The sequence below is a fragment of the Scylla paramamosain genome, chromosome 20, assembly GCF_035594125.1.
Source record: "Scylla paramamosain isolate STU-SP2022 chromosome 20, ASM3559412v1, whole genome shotgun sequence".
Classification (NCBI taxonomy): Eukaryota; Metazoa; Arthropoda; class Malacostraca; order Decapoda; family Portunidae; genus Scylla; species Scylla paramamosain.
Genome location: NC_087170.1, coordinates 4554311 through 4580663, shown reverse-complemented (window position 1 = coordinate 4580663; position 26353 = coordinate 4554311). Strand labels below are relative to the sequence as shown.

Sequence of the window (26353 nt, the reverse complement as noted above, 5' to 3'; positions counted from 1 at the left end):
TTCTTTTCTTTTTATGTAAGAGAGACACTAGCCAAGGGCAACAAGAATGAAGAAAGAAAAAGATAAACTGAGGTGACTGTCCTTAAAGAAAGCCTAAAAGAATGACCAAATTCTAGGATAAGTTTCTTAAAACATTAACGTTTCTGAGTAAACCATTAACATTAGTTGCCTATTATCACTATTCAGCACGATATATATATATATATATATATATATATATATATATATATATATATATATATATATATATATATATATATATATATATATATATTTTTTTTTTTTTCTTTTCCTTATGTAGGAGGGACACTGGCCAAGGGCAACAAAAATGCAATAAAAAAAAATGCCCACTGAGATGCCAATACCATAAAATGATCCAAAGCGGTAGACAAAAATTGAAGGATGAGTGTCTTAAAACCTCCCTCTTGAAGAAATTCAGGTCATAGGAAGGTGGAAATACAGAAGCAGGCAGGGAGTTCCAGAGTTTACCAGAGAAAGGGATGAATGACTGAAAATACTGGTTAACTCTTGCATTAGAGAGGTGGACAGAATAGGGGTTGAAGAATGTCTATTTCTCCATCGTGCAGAACTCGGAAATAGGAGAAGATTCTAGGGCTAAGTGAGACGCCATCATGTTTGTCAACAGCTCTAATTCTTCCTTTCTCAGTACATTCTTACAAAACTACAAAAACTATCACACAATGAGTTTTGACTTATAAACTTATACTTAGTAAATGTAATACTTATGAACATAAATTACTAAAGTTCTTTTCCTTGGCTAAAGCCCCTTATTTAGGACTAGAAACACAGCAGCAAGAAATACTGGCACATTATAGGAACGTAACTATGTGACAGTAAACGAAAACGAGAGCTTGGCCGTCCATTTTGAGGGAGACTTAAGAAACTAGAACAACACTCATAAAATTAAGACTATTGAGGTTATTTCAGATTTAACATCCTCCCCCCATAGGGGGCGTTAAAGCCACCTATCTTAAGAATATATATGTAAATCTTACAAAAATCCTTGAACTTAAACTTAATGACACATATTACAATCTTCACTTCATCATCTTATAAGTCTAACTTAGCAGGAACCTTGATTATTCTACCAGATCTAGTCTTAGAAATCACATTATCATCACTAACAGTATCCACAAACAAACTGGTGTCCTCATCACATGAATTTCCATTAACATCAGGGTTATTATAGATCATAGGCCTACAAGAGAGATCAATGTCATCAGATCTAGTTACTTCTAAGTTATACAACCGTTGGATAGGCCTAGTAATCTCTCCCTTACTTGTTTTTAACCTTACACTTCTTACGAGTCCATCTTTACCATGAAAAACATCAGTTATAACTCCAAGAGGCCATTTCAGTCTTGGAATGTTGTCCTCCTTGATCAACACAAGATCACCCTTAGACAAACTACAATTATGAGTGAATCCTTTGACAACTTGAGGTAAATTGGTTATATAATTATTACTCCAGACCTTCCAAAAATGTTCTAGCCTCTGATTCTTCACACATTCCCTCTCAGTCAAATCCTTGGAAGTTACTATACGTGGTTCTAAATCCTGTGAGGGTTTACTGTGAGGCACCCTACCCAGGAGGAAATGTGAGAGGGTAAGATACTGAGAGGAGTCAGGATCGTCACTCACATAGGTCAAGGGTCTTGAATTGATGGATGACTCTATTTCTACTAGTATGGTTTCTAATTCAGTCTTACTTGCATAATTTTGGTTCAGAGTCTTTCTTAAGGCAAGTTTAACTGACCTAATGAGTCTTTCCCATCAGCCACCCCACCAAGGAGACTGAGGGACTATAAATTTCCATTTGGGGGCTAGATGACCATATACCTTCTGTACTTCAGTTTGAGCAGCTATGAAAGTCTTTGCATTATCTGAGTACATGATACTAGGTAAGCCTCTCCTAGCAACAAATCTTCTTATAGCTAAGAGGCAGTCAGACAAGGATAGTGACTCTGTGAGTTCTAGATGAATGGCTCTTGTAACACCACAAGTGAACAAGAGAACATAAAACTTGTTACTAGGATAATCAGCACAAAACAAAGGGCCAGCAAAATCTAGTCCAGTGACACTGAAAGGTGGAGCAGATGTCACTCTTTCCTTAGGTAATGGAGCCACAGGTTGGCTGCATGGTCTAGAATCAAGACAACGGCAGCTTAAACACTCCATCACTACTGTCTTAGCTAGTCTTCTCACTCCTATGATCCAAAAGTTGGTTCTTAGAGATGAAATGACAGTGTCAACACCTGCATGCTTCAGAAATTTATGTTAAAATCTTATCAAAAGCTTGGCAAGAGGACCCTTGGGTATTATAACAGGATGTTTAGTGTCATAATCTAAGTCTGAAAACTTAAGACGGCCTTTGATTCTTAACAGTCCCTTATCGTCTATGAATGGGTCCAATTTGCTTAACTTAGACACTTGAGGAATAGGTTTATTCATGAGGGTCTTTATTTCATCAGAGAGTTCTTCTCGTTGGATGAGATAAATCATCTTCAATTTAGCCAAATCAATCTCTTCAGTAGTGATGGAGCCTTTCAACTTATTCTTCACATTTCTACAGTTGTTAATAAACCTTAAAACATAAGCTGTAACCCTTAGAGCCTTACTCAGATCACTGTACTTGTTTAAGTCTATGAAAGGAGATTCTGGTTCTCCTTGAACACTGAGACAGACAGTACCTTTGGTACTCGTTTCCTTCGTATCACTGACTAAGGTACTACCTTCCTTATGATGACAAGGGGTGTTTGTTAGCATACTAGGCCCAAACAGCCACATAGAATTATCCACAAGCTTGTCTGCTAACAAACCACATGTTATCAAATCAGCTAGATTGTCTTTGCTTCTGCAATGTTGCCAGCAATTTTTAGGTGTTAACTCTAAGATATCCCTTACTCTATTAGACACAAATACATCTTTCTTACTAGTTTCTCCTTGTATCCATGACAGGGCAATAGTGGAATCTGTCCAACACACAACTTGAGTGTTACTATCTAACTTAAGGGAAGTCTTAACAAAGTCCACCAGTCTTGAACACAAAAGAGCTCCCATTAGCTCTAATCTTGGCAAGGTAACAGTCTTTATGGGAGCGACTCTTGACTTGGAAGCTACTAACGATACCTTAGATGAATTGTCCTCTAAGGTTACTCGCAAGTATACACATGCTCCATAGCCCTTCTCTGATGCATCACCAAACCCATGTAGCTTTACATTGCATAGCTCCCCCCAAGATAGCTCTGGAAAATAGCATCTATTTACATGAAATGATTTGAGGCATTGACTACTAAGAAGCCATTTCTGAAACTTTGACTTCAAATCTGAAGGCATCTCTTCATCCCAACTTACATTTAGTTTCCAGAGTTCTTGAAAGAGAATTTTGCCGTACATGACAAAGGGGCTAATTAATCCTAAAGGGTCAAAGATTTTGGCAATAACACTAAGTATGCTCCGCTTTGTAGAGGCTATTTCAACACTGGTGTCTGGGTTAATGGCAACAAAAGAGAATGTATCCTGTGAATTACACCACTTCAGCCCTAACACAGTATTAGGTTCATCTCCACTTACAAGGAACTGGTCATGGGACTTGGATGTAATCAAGAGACTATTTGACACAAGCTTTGTAAGATCCATACTAGCATCAGCTAAATTACTACGTGCTTTACAGAATTTTTCAGATGCCTCTACAACTGAATCTGCACCACTTAACCAATTATCTGTGTACATGTTAGACTTCAGTTCTTGTATTACACTTGTTTCTGGATACTTGTCCAAATGATGTTTTATAGTAGCATTTAACAGAAAGGGACTAGCTGTGTTACCAAAGGGTACACGTATGAATCACATGTGCCACACCGTACCATCCTCTCTTGGTAACAAAAATCTATGAACATCTCTGTCATTCTTTTGAACACTTACTTGCAAAAATGCTTTAGTTATGTCTGCTGTTATGGCAAAGGGCCAACGACGGAAGCGGATGAGTACCTCAACCAAGTCCAGGTTGAGCGATGGGCCAGACAGCAAACAGTCATTCAATGACACACCATTGTAACCAGTGGCAGAGGCATCAAAAACTGGTCTTACTTTAGTACTTGTACTGCTCAACTTCACTACTGGACGGTGTGGCATGTAGTACACGGGACTCACACCTGATACTTCTTCACTTGGTACTTCTTCTATTATGAGATCAGACTCATAACTACCAAACACCTTTTGATACTCTTTCTTTAGTTCTTTGTCCTTATCCAACTTAACCATTAACTTACTTAACCTCTTTCTGACTAAACCTTCATTGTTCATAAGCCTATCTTTAGCAAATTCATCTTTCCATGGTAGAGTGACCTCATATCGGCCATCCACAAACTGCACTGTACTCTCAAATTCTCTGTGTACTCTGGCATCACTGTAACTTTCTACAACTTCCTTAGGCTTAATCCCTACAGTTTCCAGATCCCAAAATCTTCTTAAATCAGCATCTGAAACACTGGAAATACATAACAGTTGTGGAGCAGAGTACTCAGAGGGTGTGGGAGCACACTCAGATATCTTACCAGATAGTACATACCCAAAGACAGACTTCATGGCTACAACACTATTCAGTTGAATGGCATCTGTAGGTGAAATCAATGTCCAATAGAAGTCTAATCCAATCAAGATATCAACTTCAAGAGGAGAGTCCTGCTGATAATCATCTGCTAATGCAACATGAGAAAATGAATTAAGCACTGCATTGGGTACAACAGGTCTCACTAAAGGCTGACATATTTTAGGTATTTCAGCTGCAATAATGGGTACAACTTTCCTTTCAGAATTCCATAACTTTAAACTATAAACATTTCTATGTTCATTCTTTCCAGCACTGTGACCTCCAAAACTAGAGTACAGTATAGGTGTACTAGTGACCCATTGTGGCTTACACTTTTTCACAAAACTACTGCTGACATAGGTTCTATCTGCACCATTATCAAACATAACCTTAGCTACTACAACATTACCATCTCCTGTGCTTACTTGGACCTTTGCGGTCTGTAAAATAGTGCAGTTACTACCCTGTCCAGACAGAAGTACTACATTCTCAGGTTTGGCACTAGTGTCACTACTTTTACTTTCTTTATATTCTTCCCTTTAAACTTGGTTCTAACTTTACGCCACACATAAGTACATTGTGAGTACCATTACATTTTGTACACTTTATGTGGGACTTACATTCTCTTGACATATGTCCACTGTTTAAGCACTTGAAACAGAGACCCAAACCTTTTATCTTCTCACCTCGCTCCTTACCATCTAACTTTAACACAGCAAAACAATTCTCCGACTTATGCCTTTTACTACAAAAAGAGCAGAGAGAGCTTTCTTGTTTTGAAGAAGCATGGAGGGCTGCAGCTGAGTATACCTTTTCCTTAGAACCTTTACTTTCTTTCCTTTCGTCACTAATGCTTTTCTTACCCTTAAAGGCTTCAGATCTTTCCAATCTTGATATTTCTTTGTGAAGGAATTGTAACAGCCACTCCAAATCACTTTCGTGTCCATCCCCATCCCTGGCCCATTCTAGCCTCAGTTCATTGGGTAGACGAGACAGGATAATAGGGGTGAGAAACACTTCACACTGCTTCCCACTGACACCTAAAGCTTCTAAACTACGAATGTGTGTTAGGATTTCATCGTGCAACTTCCATAGTTGAGCAACACTCTTTGTTCCATTTTGATTAAGGTTGACATGACCACAAAGCAAGGCCTGGACGTGTGCAAAAATAATTATTTCTGGCTTCCCATAGCGGTCTTTCAGTAAGTCACAGGCAACTTGATAATTCTCACTGTTATGTGCCAACCCCTTGACCACACTCTTGGCATCCCCCTCCAGTAAGACAACAAATAGGTAAACTTACTAATTACTGGAAGGTTAGTAGCATTAATGTGGGAGTTGAATTGGTCCCAAAAGGACTGCCATTGTGTGATTTCACCGCTGAACTTTGGCAGCTCCAATTTGGGTAACTTCACATTCACAGCTTCTGAGTCTTGAGATCCACTTACACTACTTGGAACTGGAGACCCACCTGGTGCTGCTGCTGCTAACTTTCTTATCTTGTCCTCAGCTAGAAGTCTAGGTTTCATACTTTCTTGTCTGAAGGCGTGAGCTTCATCTAATTCTTGGTCCAGTTCTTCAGCTTCGACTTCACCTTCTAGTTCTTCTTGTACTTCATCTAACTTGGTTAGTCCTTTGTCAAACTCTTGAATGGCGTACTCCATTTCACTAAGGGTGGGAGTGGGCTGAGCTAGCACCTCTGAGAGAGCTTGTGAGGTTCTTGTCACCCAGCCCCTACACGCCGTTCTCTTCTTCTTAAGCTTCTCCATTTCGTTGTCACTGCACAAACTTGTCTAAATCTTGAACTTAGGTACTTGCTTTCCCGGGTCTGGGCACCAAAATGAAGAATGTCTATTTCTCCATCGTGCAGAACTCGGAAATAGGAGAAGATTTTAGGGCTAAGTGAGACGCCATCATGTTTGTCAACAGCTCTAATTCTTCCTTTCTCAGTACATTCTTACAAAACTACAAAAACTATCACACAAAGAGTTTTGACTTATAAACTTATACTTAGTAAATGTAATACTTATGAACATAAATTACTAAAGTTCTTTTCCTTGGCTAAAGCCCCTTATTTAGGACTAGAAACACAGCAGCAAGAAATACTGGCACATTATAGGAACGTGATTATGTGACAGTAAACGAAAACGAGAGCTTGGCCGTCCATTTTGAGGGAGACTTAAGAAACTAGAACAACACTCATAAAATTAAGACTATTGAGGTTATTTCAGATTTAACAGGGGTGAAAGAAAGAAGAAAGTCTTGTGGAACGAGGCCGCGAGAGGAGGGGAGGCATGCAGTTAGCAAGATCAGAAGAGCAGTTAGCATGAAAATAGCGGTAGAAGACAGCTAGAGATGCAACATTGCGGCGATGAGAGAGAGGCTGAAGACAGTCAGTTAGAGGAGAGGAGTTGATGAGACGAAAAGCTTTAGATTCCACCCTGTCTAGAAGAGCGGTATGAGTGGAACCGCCCTCCAGACATGTGAAGCGTACTCCATACATGGACAGATAAGGCCCTTGTACAGAGTTAGCAGCTGGGGGGGTTAGAAAAACTGGGGGAGACGTCTCAGAACACCTAACTTCATAGAAGCTGTACGCTAGAGATAAGATATGAAGTTTTCAGTTCAGATTATAAGTAAAGGACAGACCGAGGATGTTCAGTGTAGAAGAGGGGGACAGTTGTGTGTCATTGATGAAGAGGGGATAGTTTTTGGAAGGTTGTGTCGAGTTGACAGATGGAGGAATTGAGTTTTTGAGGCACTGAACAATACCAAGTTTGCTATGCCCCAATCAGAAATTTTTAGAAAGATCATAAGTCAGGGGTTCTGTGGCTTCCCTGCGTGAAATGTTTACTCCCTGAAGGGTTGGACGTCTATGAAAAGACGCGGAAAAGTGCAGGGTGGTATCATCAACGTATGAGTGGATAGGACAAGAAGTTTGTTTTAGAGGGTCATTGATGAATAATAAGAAGAGAATGTGTGACAGGACAGAACCCTGAGGAACACCACTGTTAATAGATTTAGGAGAAGAACAGTGACTGTCTACCACAGCAGCAATAGAACGTCAGAACTTTTGAAGGTTTGGAAGGTTTAGGTCGAGAAAAAGAGTGAGGAGTGTACGCCTCCATGCCAGACATTATCACCTCCGTTATGCGCTCGACACTCAAATACGGGTCACTGACACGGAAGCAGTAATCATTCCAAGGAAAATCAGCAAAATACCTCCTCAGGTCCCCCCCAAATAGCAGAGGCAAAACGCCAGAGACACCTTCGCTTAGGTTAGGGGGATCCTGAGGAGGGATTGGAGCGATAGGGCAAGATACAGATATGAGATTGTGATCGGAGGAGCCCAACGGAGAAGAGAGGGTGACAACATAAGCAGAAGGATTAAAGGTCAGGAAAAGATCAAGAAAGTTTGGCGTATCTCCAAGACAGTCAGGAATACGAGTAAGGTGTTGCACCAATTGCTCTAGATCGTGGAGGATAGCAAAGTTGAAGGCTAGTTCACCAGGATGGTCAGTGAAGGGAAAGAAAAGCCAAAGCTGGTGGTGAACATTGAAATCTCCAAGAATGGAGATTGTTACAAAAAGGAAAGAGAAGTTCAGTAGTCAAAGAATTTCTTATAGTCAGAGGAGTTAGGTGAGAGGTATACAGCACAGATAAATTTAATCTGAGAGTGACTCTGTTCTCATAGCCAGATGATGGAAAACTCGGAAGATTCAAGAGCGTGGGCACGAGAGAAGGTTAAGTCGTTGCGCACATAAACGAAACATCCAAATTTGGATTGAAAATGAGGATAGAGAAAGTAGGTGGGAACAGGAAAGGGGCTACTGTCAATTGCCTCAGACACCCGAGTTTCAGTGAGGAAAAGAAAATGAGGTTTAGAAGAGGAGAGGTGATGTTCTACAGATTGAAAATTAGATTTTAGACCGTGAATGTTGCAGAAGTTAATGAAGAAAAAAGCTGAGGGGGGGTGTCAAGACACTTAGAATCGTTATCAGAAGAGCAATCCGACCTGGGGACATTTGTGGTCCCCTCCCCAGATGGGGCTCCCGAGGCTGGTATAGGAGTCTCCATGATAATTTTGAAATTTTAAGTGAAGGGTGTGTGTGTTATTATGTGCTTGTAATTTTGTGTGGAGGAAGAGAGTTGTCTTTAGAGGGCAGGCTGTGACTGCCCCCTTGTGTTGTGAGACACAAAGGGAAACGTTCAGTGAGGTCATAACTGGTTTTAATGATAAGTTCACAGCACCCCCTGATCCAGTACTTTAGACCTCACTGAGAGTAATTATCGTTTCGGCAGGTGCCTATTGCCTCCTCCAGACATAATTATACAAGTTAATAAGCAACAAAGTGAATGTAACATATACGAAATAATAAACAGCAAAGGAAAACAAATATATTCCCAAAATATAACACAAATACAAGTACCTCAGACGTGTACGTAATGAAGAGTAATAATAATTATAATAAACGGTTTAATATTTAGGCAGTTAACAAACTGAAAATGTACAGAGGGGGTGGGGAAATACTTAACATTAATCCTAAAGGTATGTCTAATCTAGAAGGGACTATTGATTTACGGCTCGCACCATGGTGGGAATCGCGTTGAGTCTGTACTGGTCCGTGCGCGGCGCCTTTAGGGGCGTTATTTTGTGGTGTCTGGTGGCACGGACCGGGCAAGGAGCGTCAGACGGTAGCATGTGTCTGAGACCTGGATGATGCAGTAGTCCCCTTCCAAACTTCTCCAGAGCCTCTCGGTGCCTGGTGAATAGTCTGGACAGACTCAGGGTGGTCAGGGCTTCTTCATAGGTGGTGTAGGCAGGGCCAAGGATGACCCTGCACGCCCTTTTCTGCACACTCTCTAGCTGTAGCTGTTGAGTGTGTGTGAAGGAGGAGGACCACGCTGGGGAGGCATACATGAGTTTTGGGGAGGATGAAGGTGAGGTACACCCCCCTTAACTCATCTGTCGGCGTCCCCAGCGACCTGAGCATGTACAACCTGTAGGTAGCTGATCTTATGGTGCTGGCGACATGCTGCTTCTAGGTCAGCTGGTCGTCCACAGTGACTCTGAGAAGCTTGGCACATCGGACCACCTGGAGGGAGTGAGGGCCCACTGTGAGTTGGGGAGGGGTCACTGGTACAGAGGAGGTACAGAAATGCATCACCACAGTTTTGTTGTGGTTGATGGTCATCCTGCTCTCCTCCGTCCACGTCTGCAGTCGCTCCAGAATTGCTTGCAGTGGCGAGTAGTCCGGGTTCTTGGTGGAAACTTGGACGCCCACGGTGCAGTCGTCCACATACTTCCAACGATGGGGTGTGTCAGTGAGGGCGTCGTTAATGAGGAGGAGGAAGCATAGAGGACCCATCTTGGTCCCCCGGGGAACCCCACATGTCAGCTGTTGGAAATTAGAGACAGAGCCCTGATAGCAAACGTGTGATCGTGTTCGTTACGTCTTCTTCTAACTTACGTCGAAGTTCCCAAATCCAGGCAGCTGAAGGGAGGATGGTCCAACTGCGAGAAGCGAGTGAGACTGACGAGATGTGGAGGTGGAAATCAGTCGTCAGCTCGGTTAGTTCGATCGAGACGTGAGTCGGGAAGTGTTTCCAAAGCTAAGTCCTTATGATACCGCCACGGTGTAGTCGAGACGGTATTCGAAGCCGATGGTTAGTTGGAGAGATCAGTGGTAGGCGAGGCGGGTACGAGGGCCGTAATAATAATAATAATAATAATAATAATAATAATAATAATAATAATAATAATAATATATATATATATATATATATATATATATATATATATATATATATATATATATATATATATATATATATATATATATATATATATATATATATATATATATATATATATATATATATATATATATATATATATATATATATATATATTTAGCGGAAAAACAAAATTTTCGATGCAAACAGATTTGGGAATATTGGTTTGGATAAGGTAGTAACCGAACACCAGTGATACACACAATGTAACACCTACACAAATAGAACGTTTTCTACCAAAAATTAAGGTAGACCCCTGAGTCAACAATTAATTGTTATAAAACGTTCATTTAAATTTTATTATTATGAACTGATTAGTTATCATTGCTCCTGATATAGAAGGCCCCACAACTCCAAGGTAAAAAATATAATTTCAAGAACATTTTTGTGAATCAGAAGAGAAAAATAATTTGAAAAGTATTTGCTATTTAGAAGCTAAACTCAATCTGGTTGTCATGGATTTTTCCAATTTCTTATAGACCTCTGGCTAAAACGCTACCATATAAAGCAGTCATAATTATTTAGCAGAAACCATGACTGGTGGCTGATAATTTTGTAATTCTATATATATATTAACAACAGCTAAATTGAAATTAAATTGAACAATAAACTAAATCAAAGAGAAAGTACTTCAATACCAGCTTTAAATAAATAATCTAAAATTTAATTAGACCTTTTGATTAAAACAGAAACAAACGTCAATCAACCTTAAACGCCCTGTCCCCTTACATAAAGTGGGTGAAGTAGAAAAAAAAATTATAAAACACTTCTGCGCTACATCCATAGGGCTGTAATTGAATTTAATGTGTTCTTAAGGTTCTAGTGACAGATTAACAAGATTTGTGCATTATTAACAGAAGAAACAGTCTTGAGCATCAGGCTAATAATCTCTGTGGCCTTTGAAAATATTCGTGGTTAGAGAGTAATACGATTCAGAACACAAGCCTGGAGGGATCAAGGTGACGTGTGAGGAGAGAAAGTGAGGTGCGTGAGGTGACGGATATATAAGTGTGGTGTGGCTTGGAGAGGCCTGAAGTCTTCCTCCTGCAGCAGTAACCAACATTTCTCCTGTTTCACTGTGATGACAAAGTCTGTGAGTGGTGGTGGTGGTGGTGGTAGTGCGTCTCATTTAGGTCGTCACTTTACACAGTCACGTGTGCTAGGCTGCAGGACACGATCTAAGCACTGCCACCCTGAAATGTTTTGCTCTCTCACTATGGATATTATCAAAGGTCTCAGAGATCATTAGCTGGATTCTCTAGTGTTTTTCTTATTACTGTAGTAATGTAAAAATCTTGTTAATTTATTACTAAAAAAATAAAAATATCCTTAAAATTTTGAATATAGTGGAAGTGCTGGCAAAAGTGTCTCAAAATATGACCCATAACATCTATTCTGAAAACCTTTTCTCTCTCGCCATGAATATTTTCAAAAGTCATAGAGATTATTGCCGGGTTTTCAAGACTGTTTCTCCTGCTCTCTCGCCATGAGTATTTTCAAAAGTCATAGAGATTATTGCCGGGTTTTCAAGACTGTTTCTCCTGATCATAATGTAGAAATCTTGCTAATGTGTCATTATAAAGATAAAAACGTCCTTAGAAACCCGTATCATTTCAATTAGAGCCTTTTGAAAGTACTGGAGGTGCAAGCTAAAGAGTTTCAGAATATGGTCCATAATCTTCGGTCTCGGTTCCAGGTGCGTGGTGAGCAGAGGCTGGGTGACACCACAACTCACCGTTATTATTGTCAATAATTGTTTTTCTTCACAAGCGACTACTATATGTTATGTTTAATTATTCACTGGTATCGACGGAATCAGCTGGTAATAGCAAAATCATTCAGTCATTTCCAATCTGCAAAACTCTTATTCCCTTGATATATACAGTACTATTGCTGCTCTATTGCTCAGACTGCTAGTACCATCAATGCTGCTGATCCTGCTGCTGCAACCGCTACTAATCTAGGACAGTCTCCCTCACAGCAGGGAGCAGAAGAGGTCTTGCACTGACCGCCACTGTTGTTCTCGTAGGTGGTTGCGACCCTCAGGGTGGCGCTGGTGGTAGCGGTGGCGGCGATGATGGCTGCGCACGCAGATCCGGAGCCCAGCTATGGCGGCCACGGTGTCTCTCGCTATGGCCACGGCGGCCACGCAGGCCATGGAGGATACAGCATGCATGGTAGTGGAAACAGAGGTATCGTTCACCACGGTGGCTATAGGAGATATGGTTACGGCGGCCACGGTGGCTATGGAAGCCATGGTGGTTATGGCAGCCATGGTAGCTATAATGGTTATGGCGGCCATGGTGGCTATGGAAGTCATGGTGGTTATGGCAGCCATGGTAGCTATAATGGTTATGGCAGCCATGGTGGCTATGGAAGCCTTGGTGGTTATGGCAGCCATGGTAGCTATAATGGTCACAGAGGCCATGGTGGCTATGGAGGCTATGGTAACTACAGAGGCCACAGTGGTCACAGTTACAGTGGTCATGGTGGCTATGATGGTCACAGCGGCCATGGTGGTCACGTCAACTATGGTAACGTCATCTCTGGTAACTACAGAGGCCATGGTAGCCACAGTGGATATCGTGGTTACACTGGCCACGGTGGTTACAGCAGCAATGGCAATTATAGAGGTCATGGTGGATACAGTAGCCATAGTAGCTACAGAGGATACAGTGGTCACAGCGGCCATGTTGGCTACAATGGCGGAAGCAGTGGAGGCCACGGCTATGGGTACGAAGGGTTACCCCACGGCCACGGCAATTACCGCTACGGGTCCTATGGCTACTGAGGCGATGTTTTGGCCAGGAGTGTCCCGCGGCGAGGAAAGAGGAGGGCAGCGGGGCGGCGATCTCTGCGGCAGGTCAGTAGTGCTCGCCCAGTCATTGTCTCGCATAACCACGTGTATCTTTTCTTGGAAAAACTGTTATTGAAAAGTTTAGTTGAAGGAAATGTTAATGGTGATTGCTTTCCCTGTCTATCCATCTCATTCATGGCTAATACACAATTGTGCGATAAACGATTTTTCCACAAAAGAAAGATACGGAAAAAACAATACAGATATTTTTTTACTCCTAAACATTTCCTTCACCTTCTTTCTTCCTTAATTAAAGAAGGAAATTAAGAGACATACTTACACTCACCTAAGAGGTGTGTGTGTGTGTGTGTGTGTGTGTGTGTGTGTGTGTGTGTGTACTTATTCTTACCTCTCTGTATTATTACATGATTGAATCAAGCTCATTTATTTAAAACGAAATTATCATATCTGTATATCGTTTTCGTTCCTAAAGTAACGCATTCCAATAATCTATTGTTCTTTATTCTGTATTGTTCTGAACTTCTACACATTCTTATGTACTCTTATCTTGATAAGTCTTGCTGTGTTTTCTTGATGTTTAGATTTCCTGGTTAAAATTTATATCCTGCGAACTGCATCTACTCTTTTTCTTTTTAATACCTTTGTTCATCATATTCATGTATCTATTTTTTATTTAATTTGATTTATTTATTTTTAATACAGACCTGTATTCCTTCCGGTCACTACTCAGCTTTCCTTTCATTCCCAGCGCCTGCGACACAGCCCGCCTCAGCCTATCCTGATCCCACTCACGACAACCCTATGTAAACCATACTCTATATTTATTTCCCCAAATGTATGCTTTTTGTAGAACACAAATAAAGATAGAATTATCAAAATATAATTTTTGGTGTGAAGTTTTATTTTTACACCTGCATTACTTGCACATTTTATTATTATTATCTTATTTATTTATTTATTTATTTTTTATTTATTTAGGCATACTCCACATCTGATATTCGTACTATCAACAACATCCCTTTTTTCCTCTGCTTTCTTTTAGACTAAAAACATTTTAGACTAAAAACTAAAACTATCAACATGTAATTAGTGTGGTTTTATTTTTCACCTCCATTACGACCTAATATGTTTTCTTTTTATTTAGAATTATTCCACATGTAATATTCGTACCATCAACAACATTCCTATCTTACTCTGTTTTTTTTTTCTTTTTTTTCTTTTAGAATAAAGACCAAATTATCAAAATGTGGTGTTTTACCTTTGTTCTTCCCCTGCATTACGATCTATAGATCTTTTATTTTCATTTAAGCGTATTACACTCCTAATATTCTTAGCATCAACATTCAACGAACCTTGATTTTTTTTTTTTTATCAAAGACTAATGTATCAATATGTAATTAATAATAATAATAAAGGAAGACCATTGAAGTGAAAGAGCCAAGGCCATCCTCGATCCTGTGTGTCGCTCTCTCAAGCCTGCCCTATTTCATCACCTCTGCAAATACACCTGTGCAGAATATCTCAGCCAGCATTCGTTGTATGTCAAGATCCTACACTGTACTATGGTATTTTAGCATAATGCGATGATGTGGTGAGCCGAGCTAGGGAGGCCAGTCAGACATCTTTCTTTGACCTGCCACTGGCCCGTATTTAGAAACGTTTTGCTCTCACACCACGTCACAAAGGTAATTAGCCGGGTTCTCAAGAATGTTTCTCCTGTTAACAAAGCAAAATTCTTGTTAATCTGTCACTAGAACAGTAAAAACATCTATAAAAAAAAGCCCGTGTCACTTCAACTAGAACAGTGGTTCCCAACTTTTTTCATTACATTACCCGTTTACCGATTTCTTCAAGTTTGTGTAACCATATCAAGTGTAAATACAGTAGAACTCTATATATGTATTAAAAAGAAATGGTGGTAAACCGTTGAATGCAATCATTCGATCGAGTCTGCCATCGCTACCCCCGTTGGGCATCTAGGGCAAAGTTGCCAACTTTTTTTTTTTCATGCCAAATTTTAATATATTGTAAGAAAAATCCCAGTCTCAATTTTTTTATAGTTTACAATCGGGTTAGTCCTGAATATATTGTTGCGCTGTGCCCTTAGGACGCCCGGCAGCCAGAAACACCTGTGTCTGTGACTGTGCCGAGCGGAGTAATGGATAATGTGATGTAATCAGTCTCAGGACAGGACAGACAGACAAAGACGAAACCAAAGACTGTGTTTTGTGAAACCGGGCACTTTAATGAGCACTTAGTGAACCGCACAGTACGAAGGCCAATAGAATAGACAGGTCAACTCATCTCGGCCCACAAGCTCGCCCTAGTCCAGTGGTTCTCAACCTTTTTCTCTCCATTCCCCCTTCATGAATTATCAACATTCGTGTGGCTCCCCTTAATTTGTCTCCCAAATCCTACCCGGACAAAAAAAAAAAAAAAAAAAAAAAAAAAATGAATGTTGATGACTTTCATTATTATCTTGTATTTGATAGATTTCTGTGATATGCTTAACTTACATCACTAGACTACAAAAGACTAGCGGACACAAGCAAACCTGAATTTCGTTAGGAAAAAGTTCAGTTGTTAACCTTTCCATATTTTACCACACATCAGTGGGAAGGCTGACATTGTTTTCATCCAGTTGACGAATCCGAGGTTGTGTCACTGACAATGCACATCTCATGTTGGGATCCACATGCAGTCGGTTCCAGCTCTTATTCTTGATTTGTAGAAAGGTGGAGAAACCAGACTCACATAAATAGGTAGTTGAAAAAGGCAAGAGTAGTCGAAGTGCAATCTCACTGACTTTTGGATATGACTGATGCATTGAGTACCAAAATACATTCAGAGATTTTTCTTCATAGAGATCTTTGGCAGCAGAATAATTTTTGAGATCAAGCAACTCGTCCTGAACATCACTTGGAATGGTAGTAATATCTAGAGTGCTAGAGAATGGATTCCTTACCATCTTCCCTTCTTCTTTCTTGAATTCTGGTTAGTACATTATTAAGTTCACTTTCCAAGGATCTCAGATGCTGAGTGATTTCAGTTTAAAGTAATTGGTCAAGCAGACGATCTTGTTCATTCTCAAGGACAGCTGAAAGGTTTTCAAACACGGCAACATCCCCGGCATCGACTTTCCTTTGCCAATTCTGGAGCTTGACAAGAAATCCACGAAGACAATCCATCAGGTGAAGCACATTTTTTTCCTTGACCTGGAGCTTGAGATTCAGCCTATTTAGCTGCTCAAATATATCTGCTAAATATGCAAGACGTGGCTTCTACAAAACCTCATTGAAGTTACTCAACAGATCATCTTTCTCTTGCATTTTCCTTCTGCCAGGACAGATTGATGGATTTTTTTTTTTTTTTCAGATTCCTAACATTATTTAGAAATGTATTGTTACGACCATCCCTCACTCCGGGAGGGCGTGTTATCCACACGGGCACGGGTCGAGAAACTAGAGCAGCGGGGCCTCAAATAAGTCACACTCTGAACGCCGGGACAAGGCACACACACACACACACACACACACACGAGGCCGGAGCACAAAGGAAAACACGGGCACTATTTCCTAGGTTTATTGACAAATCCTCCCCAAGTACACTGCTTTACAAGTTCACAGGGGCACCACAAGTCTCCCAGGGCACGACAGGCATTCAACAGGGCACTCATCAAGCAGGGAAACACTTCCAAAGCAGGCAGGCACACGCTGGCTTACTCTCGGGCCACGCGTCTTCGCTCTTTCTCTGCCTTCCCGCCTCTCCCAGTCCTGCCACCTCCAACAGTGCTGCCACCCGCACCCATACCCCTGGTGTAACAGCATAATTTGTAACAGCCCGCCATGACCCCCCCTAAATTCTTGCCATGGCCCCCTTTGGGGCCATGGCCCCCAGGTTGAAAATCACTGCCCTAGTCTTAAAGCGCGTGATCAGAGACCTGGGACTGACGTTACAGGGTAGAAATTCGGAGGGGTCAGGAGACACTAGCACGCAAGTTAACAGTGGTCACGTGAGAAAGACGGGTCTCTCCCCAAGAAGTGAGAATCGACGTAGAACGCGGGCTGGTATTTTTATAGCTTTTCAAAAGATGAAGATGAATTTATTTTATTTTTTTTTCATGTCATGAGACTGTCATTTAAATGACACTGTGTACATTAAAACCTGCCGTGATGTAAGAAATCATCAACTAAAGTAGGGTTAAGTAAGAACATATCAGAGTTGGTAAAATAATTGAGTTAAACTAATACTTCCTCTTTAATTTGTCAAACTCGTTTTCCCAGGTGCTGTTGTATGAATAAGTATTAATTTATCATGTCATGAAGTTGTCATGAAAATTTCGCTAGCTTTATAACTGATATGGTGTAACATCATTCATTGCATTAGCTACACTCCTGAAACAAGTTCATTCCATAAAATCTTCCATTATCACCCGTTACTATCGCAACCCTATGACGTCAGCAGCACCGCGCTCCAAAATGTGCACGCGATGAAAATTCCCTATAGGTGGTGGACTGGCGGGAAGACTTGTCTAATCTAGTAGCCTTGCACAGTACAAGTATGCAAGCACAATAGAAGGACGCAATACCTCAGTCATTCTGGCAATCATCCCGCAGAGCAGGCACTGAATCTCCTCTCAGCCTCAGGCAGTTTCCTCACAACACGACACTGTCTATACATGGCACTTTCTATGCATGGCATTGTCTATATGCAGTGGATCAACGACGAGCCCACCACCTGCTGCTTTTCCCGTACGAGACGAGTCCGTTTTCTCTCTCCCACCCATACTGCACAAACTATTACATTTTGTCGCACACACACACACACACACACACACACACACACACACACACACACACACACACACACATTTGTAACAATCTTCTCAGCCTTCCGTTACCAACTCGAATGATCTAAATTACCCACCGAACTAGAGCCTTTTGAATGCATTGGAGGAGCTGCGCAGAAGTGTTTCAGATTATGGCCCTTACTCTCTCTTCCCCTTAAGACGTCTCAAGCCAACACGCAGTAACCATCATACCTATATTACGTATTGCTGATCGCAACTAGAATAAAAAAAAAAAAAAAAAGAAAAAAAAAATAAAGACGGAAAGAAGAAATAAGGGAGAAAGAGATAGATAAATCACTGATATATGGAATCATGTGTTGCCGAGAAAGAAAGAAATAAAAAGAAGGAAAGAAAGAAGAAAGAAAATAAAAAAAAGATAAAAAGATAAAATAAAAAAAGTAAGAATAGAAGAAAGAGAAAGAAAGAAAAAAAAGAAATAGAAAGATGAAAAAAAAAAAAAAAAAGAAGATTGCCCCAAAAAAAAAAGGGAAAGAGAAAGAGGAACGAAAATAAAAAAAAATTAAGAGAAAATAAGTTTGAAAAGAAACGGACTACTGCCTGGACCAGGCAGCAATTCAAGACTGCAATGAATATGCGGTTGTCACAGACAGGACACAGAGAGAGGCTTTCAGATAGACTTCTTTACCTAAATTGTTGTATTAAATACGAGTATGTAAAGTATATGTACAGCAACTCCGTAAACACATATCATGTAAATTTGTATAAGAAAAAATCAGAATAGAAAGAAAAAAAAAATCAACACACGATTAAGACTTAGGTAAATGATGAGATGCAGGAAAACGAATAGGAAGGAAACGTTACAACAGGCAATAATCAGTGGTGACACTGCCCGTATTCAGAAACGCTTTGCTCTCTCACCACGGTTATTTTCAAAGGTCACAAAAAAACTCTCAGCCGGATTATAAAGAGGGTTTCTTTTAGTAATGTCGTAATCTTAATCTGTCACTAGAACCACAAAAAAAATAAATAAAATAAAATAATAATAATAATAATTACTATTATTAGAAATCCTTGTAATTTCAAGTAGAGCCTTTTGAAAGCCTCAAGGTCGCTTTCCCTGGTTCTATTAGAGAGAGAGTAAAAAAAAAATATATATATATATATATATATATATATATATATATATATATATATATATATATATATATATATATATATATATATATATATATATATATATATATATATATATATATATATATATATATATATATATATATATATATATATATATATATATATATATATATATATATATATATATATATATGTAACTGCAAAAAATCACTACCAAAGTTGAAAAGGAATTGGCAGTCACGTTCTAAGAAGTAAGGTACCAACGGACATCACACAACAACAAGCAATATCCTGCAGACAAAACCGCTCTCAATCGACAGGTTCTTCCACTGTCCTCAGAATAATATTGTGCCCTGGTCCGTATTCAGCTCGTCTCAGATCTCCCAGAAGACTGATCTCACCTCCTACAAAGCTGGCGGATCAGGAGAGAAATGAGATTACCAAACACTATACAGAACACAAAGGCCTACAAGATGCACGCACAATGACAATAACAAAAGGCCAGTAGCATTTAACCAAAGAACATGAGACTAGTCAGCTCGACTCCGAAAACAAAACTACAGGCAGACTGCCAATCTGCCTGACCGCCAATCTGCCTGGATAGACAAAGGATACAAAGACAAACGAAAAAAAATACAAGATGAATGATGGTTGTCCCAACAAAAAACTCAAAGGCTTGAGAGTGGTATTCTGGGCATCCGTGAATGGGTAGAGCAAAATGTGTATACAACTAATACCCAGCCCCTCACCCAATTGCTCATATGGCTTATAAAGGCAGAATAACGTGAATATACTAGTTCTCACTTGTCTGAAATGCACTCGCCAACTATCTAGGCGTTGGGAAGCAGGGGGTAATCTGCTAACACGCAGCCCTTCCCCGAAATCACGAAGCCTACACTCAGTGCTACTCACGAGCTGTCGTGCTCCCAAAATCATCTTAATTTCAAAAAATCATTTTACGAAAACTATAAGGGCTGAATGTCTTGTTAATTTATATTGCACTACGACTTTCACTTTAATGGATTTCAACTTCAGTTCGTTATTACGATGGAAAATAGAAAAAAAAAATATTGAAAAGTAGGCTGTGGTAAATTTACATTAAAGACACGACACTCATCAAAATAACAGCCTTACTCAGTCCCCCAACATAACTCATAGAACCCCACTAAAAAGAACACACAACGAACACAACAAAAACGCGGGAACTTAATAAAATGAACACAATAACTTCAACCCCCTTAACACTATCTATCACCATTCTGTTAATCATACATTGAGATAATTCCTGGTGAATGGAAGACTAGCATTTTGTAATTTTCTAAATTCATTTTCATGAATCATGAATTTCATGAACGTTTGGCCTAAGCATTCAATAAAAACTGTAATTAGTGGGATGCACACGCGTCTTGTTCAAAGCGTTAAATAAGATCAATAAAATTTAACAAACGCTTAACATAAAGGCCACGCACAAGATGATGGACAGGCTTGAGGTGCGGCACCACCACACTTTCCCTCACTCAGGGACGTGCTTTGCTCTCTCACCACGACTGTTTTCAAGGGCCACAGAGATGATTAGCCGTGATCTTAAAATTTTGAGTTTCTCCAGTTTCTAATGTTGAAATTGTTAATTTCACAAGAGCAATAAAAAAAATATCCTCAAAATCCTGTATAACTTCAACTAAAGCCTTTTGAAAGTAAATAAAGTCTAGCAAAGATTTCAGAATATGTTCTTTAGTCACCTAAGCACTCACAATTTTTACCTTATTTCCTTCATTTTTCTATTCCACCCAATCACCTTTTCCCACTTCACTCTTATGTTCAGGGGGAGGGCGGCTTGGGTAAAGGACTAAAGACCGTATTCTGAAACATTTCTGCGCCGTACTTCACTACTTTCAATATGTTCAAGTGAATTGACACGGATTTTTAAGGATCTTTTTACGGTTTTACAAATTAACAACATTTCTGCATTATTAACATAAGGAACAGTCTTGAGAAGATTAGTAATCTCTGTGGCCTTTGAAAAAAATCATGGTGAGAGAGCAAAGGGTTTAAGAAGGGAATCAAGGTGACATCTAAGGAGAGGGAGTGAGATGTGCGAGGTGAAGGATATATAAGCGTGGTGTGGCTTCGGGAGGCATGCAGCACTTGGCACGACTTGCCACACACACCACTTTGAGGAGAGCCTTCACAGCAGCAACACCTTTACCACTCCACTCTTGCTTCTTTGGAAGAATTCCAAGTCTACAACTGGACTTAGTTTCTGCAAGAGATAGTGGACTCTGTCTCTAACACCTACTTCCAAGTTTACAACTGGACTTAGTCTCTGCAGGAGACAGTGGACTCTGTCTCTAACACCTACTTCGGTCCACTCCTGTTTCTTCAGAATTCTGGGTCTACTACTGGACTTAGTCTCCACATGAGAAAGTGGACTCTGTCTGAGACTGCTCTGTTGCTGACTGCCTTCAGACTCCTCGACTTATTAGTCTCAGGACTTGTCCCCTGCTCTTTGTTAGGACTCTGTTTTTGGGTGCACTACTGAAGGAGTCACCCCCATTTACTGGGTGTTCTGCCCCAATAACTGGGAATTTTTTCCCATCATAGACACTCCTGTTGCTCAGGGTTGGGAGTTGTTACCTTGTGGCCCAACGGCGTTCGCAGAAGCCGCCCTCCGAGCTGAGGCACCTCGGTAACACACTCCACTCACTGAGTATTTGCAGGGCTTTACTTACCTATTCTTTTTCATCTTTCGACCTTCTTTGCCCACTAGCTGGACCGGTACGTGGTACAAAGGTGAACCCCTTGGGCTTGCATCAAGGGGATCCCTCTAGAGGGATGCTTTAAGGAAGTGACCGATCTGGGGCCTTAGGGATATAGGAAGTCTCTCAGGAGGCAGCTTCTCCCTGCCTTACGACGCCTCTTAGCAGGTGGAGGCCATTGGAGGAGAAGCTGTAGGTAGACCCTTCCTTAGGTAGTTGTGGTTCTGCTCCTCGGAGCAGTCTTGTCGATAGGCATCAGGCTTAGTTCAGTCTTGGGTTGGCCGGCCTCTGGCCGGGGAGATCGACTAGCGATCAGCCCTAGTCAGGGGGGGGCGGGATCGAGTCCTAGGCTGTTCTAAGCCGCACATAGAAATTGACACTACACATTTGCACACTTTATGTAACAATTCTGCTCCATCATGTCAAGAGTCAAGATAAAAGCAAGAGACTCTAAAGACCCAAGAAAACAGTCATCTATACTGGGAGTTCTCTCAAACAATGATATATACGTCACAAAGCTGATACCTGTAAATAACGGTTTCGTAATAATAATCTCCACAGATGATGACCTTGATAAGATTTTCCAACTACAGATATCGACGGATCTAGAACATGACTTCTCCCCTCAAATTCCCCCTGAATTGAAAGCTAAAAGATCCATAAGTTTTCAATGTAGACCCACACATTTTCAAAAACACAGAGGATGATATAGCTCACGAACTACAGCAGCACAATACATGGATTAACATCATCAACAATGTTTTTAAATTCCCAAATTCCACAACTATGAAAATAACATTCGGAGATGCAGCAACAGCAATCAAAGCAACAGACCAAGGCATAAAACTCTTTCAAATGAGCATCCCAGGACACCAGATCCAGCAAGAAAAATTTTACAATATCCAAACCTGCTTTAGATGTTACGCACTAGAAGACCATAATACCAACTCATGTCCTCACCAGAAAGATCTAAAAATTTGTTCAGTGTGTTGATACAACCCACACTTGGCGAGAATGTAACAGCTCAACTAAATAATGCATCAACCGTGATCGGGAGCACAGGACGTTGTCAATGAAATGCCCCAAAAGAAAAGACAATCAAGCAAAAAAAGGGAAAAGGAAAAGGACATTAAATCATACGCCAATGTGACAAAGAATCAATCAACTCCTTGGAACATCTCTGCATCATCACCAGTGCCCATTAACAAGGAACTCCACCTGAAGATTTACACATGCATGCTGCACGCCCATATTATGAATATAACAGAACCGGGATGCTACGAGAGAGAATTGAACTCCACTTTAACTGAAAACAACCTTCCCTGTATCAAGATCCCAAAAATACTAGACTCTACTAAACTTATTAAGATCCTCATACGAGAGGAGGGAGATGGAGGGAAAGGAGGAGATGAGAATTCAAACCAAACTAGGGAGGATGTTAGGGGAGACTACAACAAAGGATCAAAGAAAGCTCAAGACAATGCAATCTGCAGGGAACCATCAGAAATAGGAACTACCACCACAAACCAGTCTACTCGCAAAACCAGACTCAGTAGTAAAGATATCCATGCAACTAAAAATCTACACCCCTGAAAGCTCAGGCTGGCCTGATAATATGATTCCAAAGGATCTGACCACAAAAATGATTGACAATGTATTAAAGTACACTTATTCGGACCATACAATAGAAGACACAAAATTATTCAATTTAATAGAATCCAGTGAAATTAAATTTGACAATTCATGCTGGATTATGGTAAATGACAGTGTACTTAGGAAAATTAGATCTGGGTATTTGGCCGACAAAACACCACCACCGAAAGACATACTAAGGAGACAGAGGAAACTCTCTAAGTAATTCAGGACACAAACAAGTAAAACTAACTCTGACACTATACACCACAATGGCTATTCATACATTGAAAATTATTCAACATAATGTTCAGCATTGGAACAAGAGATGAATTGCACTATCAAACATTTATAAAGACAATGATTGATCCTGACATCATCCTACTAAACAGTTATTGCATACCAGATACCCAAACCATGAAAATACCATATTATAACATTATAAAGAAAACATCTTAAACCACCATTCTATCAAAAGAAACAAACTACAAGACCATTGATGACTTTCTTTCTGACATACTACCAATAGAAATTGAAATCTCAACAGGTAAAATTATATTTGCTACTTTGTATCAGCCACCTGCTCGTACATTAATACCTATTCCTGACTTCATAAAACTTTTCAGACGACAGACACCAGTTTACATGATTGCAGACCTGAATGCCAACCACCCATGCCTGGGCTACCAACATTCTAACACAAAAGGCAGACAGATACACACACTAATACACAACAGAACCATACAACATATTGGCCCCAACTTTCCAACATTTTACACACAAGGGAGAGGTACCACTCCAGATATTATACTCACTAATTACAGAACATACCATAATACTTGTATAACGCCTGGCCCGCTCACCACCAGCGATCATATTCCCATAATTATGACAGTTTCAGCCTCACCCATATTGACCTCTGTACCCTCTAGACTGAACACACAGGTGGCAGAGTGGGATAAATTTAAAGAGTACATTGATAACAATTTAAATTACGACAACTTAAATCTTACTGAGCTAGAGAATATAGACACTGCAATAGACAACTGGCATAATTCCAGATTCTGCAATCAAAAACAATCACCAGCTACCGTCAGTTGCTAGCACCAAGACTGAGGACACAAAACAAATAATAGTGAGATTTAATGCCATAAGGAATCATTCACATCAATACGGATGGAACTTCTATCTCTTAAGAACATACAGATACCTCCAAACTATACTCGAAGCAAAGTTAATAGAAGAGAGCAACAGGAACTGGCAACGCTTAATTGAGGAAACCGCCACTACATACAGGAACCCAGAAAAATTCTGGAACAAAATCAAGATAATCTCAGGTAACACCTCCCCGGACCCTCAATATCTGCTATTTTTTTTTTTTTTTTATGTAGGAAGGATACTGGCCAAGGGCAACAATAATCTAATAAAAAAAAATGCCCACTGAAATGCCAGTCCCATAAAAGGGTCAAAGCAGTGGTCAAAAATTGGTGGATAAGTGTCTTGAAACCTCCCTCTTGAAGGAATTCAAGTTGTAGGAAAGTGGAAATACAGAAGCAGGCAGGGAGTTCCAGAGTTTACCAGAGAAAGGGATGAATGATTGAGAATACTGGTTAACTCTTGCGTTAGAGAGGTGGACAGAATAGGGGTGAGAGAAAGAAGAAAGTCTTGTGCAGCGAGGCCGCGGAAGGAGGGGAGGCATGCAGTTAGCAAGATCAGAGGAGCAGTTAGCATGAAAATAGCGGTAGAACACAGCTAGATATGCAACATTGCGGCGGTGAGAGAGAGAGGCTGAAGACAGTCAGTTAGAGGAGAGGAGTTGATGAGACGAAAAGCTTTTGATTCCACCCTGTCTAGAAGAGCAGTATGAGTGGAACCCCCCCAGACATGTGAAGCATACTCGTACTCCATACATGGACGGATAAGGCCCTTGTACAGAGTTAGCAGCTGGGGAGGGGTGAGAAAAACTGGCGGAGACGTCTCAGAAAACCTAACTTCATAGAAGCTGTTTTAGCTAGAGATGAGATGTGAAGTTTCCAGTTCAGATTATAAGTAAAGGACAGACCGAGGATGTTCAGTGTAGAAGAGGGGGACAGTTGAGTGTCATTGAAGAAGAGGGGATAGTTGTCTGGAAGGTTGTGTCGAGTTGATAGATGGAGGAATTGAGTTTTTGAGGCATTGAACAATACCAAGTTTGCTCTGCCCCAATCAGAAATTTTAGAAAGATCAGAAGTCAGGCGTTCTGTGGCTTCTCTGCGTGATATGTTTACCTCCTGAAGGGTCTATGAAGGACGTCCTGAAAGGACGTCTATGAAAAGACGTGGAAAAGTGCAGGATGGTATCATCAGCGTAGGAGTGGATAGGACAAGAAGTTTGGTTTAGAAGATCATTAATGAATAATAAGAAGAGAGTGGGTGACAGGACAGAACCCTGAGGAACACCACTGTTAATAGATTTAGGAGAAGAACAGTGACCGTCTACCACAGCAGCAATAGAACGGTCAGAAAGGAAACTTGAGATGAAGTTACAGAGAGAAGGATAGAAACCGTAGGAGGGTAGTTTGGAAATCAAAGCTTTGTGCCAGACTCTATCAAGGCTTTTGATATGTCCAAGGCAACAGCAAAAGTTTCAGACCAACACTAAAATATACACCAAATCAGGAAAAGAACAATTACATTGTCAACATTGGGCTCAGATATTTAGTAATGAAGAGGAAGAGGAAGACAATAATGACGAGGTTCAACATTATATGCAAAACAATCTGCACAGAATTACACCATACGACTATTCTGACA

At 40.4% G+C, this 26353-nt stretch overlaps 2 protein-coding genes across 2 annotated transcripts; one reads left to right on the top strand and one right to left on the bottom strand.

Moving 5' to 3' along the window:
• Positions 1-2298: 2298 nt before the first annotated feature.
• Positions 2299-3753, bottom strand: LOC135110096 (uncharacterized). The gene has a single exon (XM_064022048.1). The coding sequence runs from the start codon at positions 3751-3753 to the stop codon at positions 2299-2301; it is 1455 nt and encodes a 484-aa protein (XP_063878118.1).
• Positions 3754-11455: 7702 nt separating this feature from the next.
• Positions 11456-14073, top strand: LOC135110737 (uncharacterized). Its single transcript, XM_064023360.1, has 3 exons — positions 11456-11501; positions 12438-13271; positions 13975-14073. The coding sequence occupies exons 2-3, from the start codon at positions 12517-12519 to the stop codon at positions 14006-14008; spliced, it is 789 nt and encodes a 262-aa protein (XP_063879430.1). The 5' UTR covers positions 11456-11501; positions 12438-12516; the 3' UTR covers positions 14009-14073.
• The last annotated feature ends 12280 nt before the right edge of the window (positions 14074-26353 follow it).

Bases quoted from the DNA above. Each gene is read 5' to 3' on its own strand.
- LOC135110096 (XM_064022048.1), bottom strand. From the start codon at position 3,753: ATGTACACAGATAATTGGTTAAGTGGTGCAGATTCAGTTGTAGAGGCA.
- LOC135110737 (XM_064023360.1), top strand. From the start codon at position 12,517: ATGGCGGCCACGGTGTCTCTCGCTATGGCCACGGCGGCCACGCAGGCC. The intron at 13,272-13,974 runs GTCAGTAGTGCT...TTTCATTCCCAG, and splicing joins GGCGGCGATCTCTGCGGCAG to CGCCTGCGACACAGCCCGCC.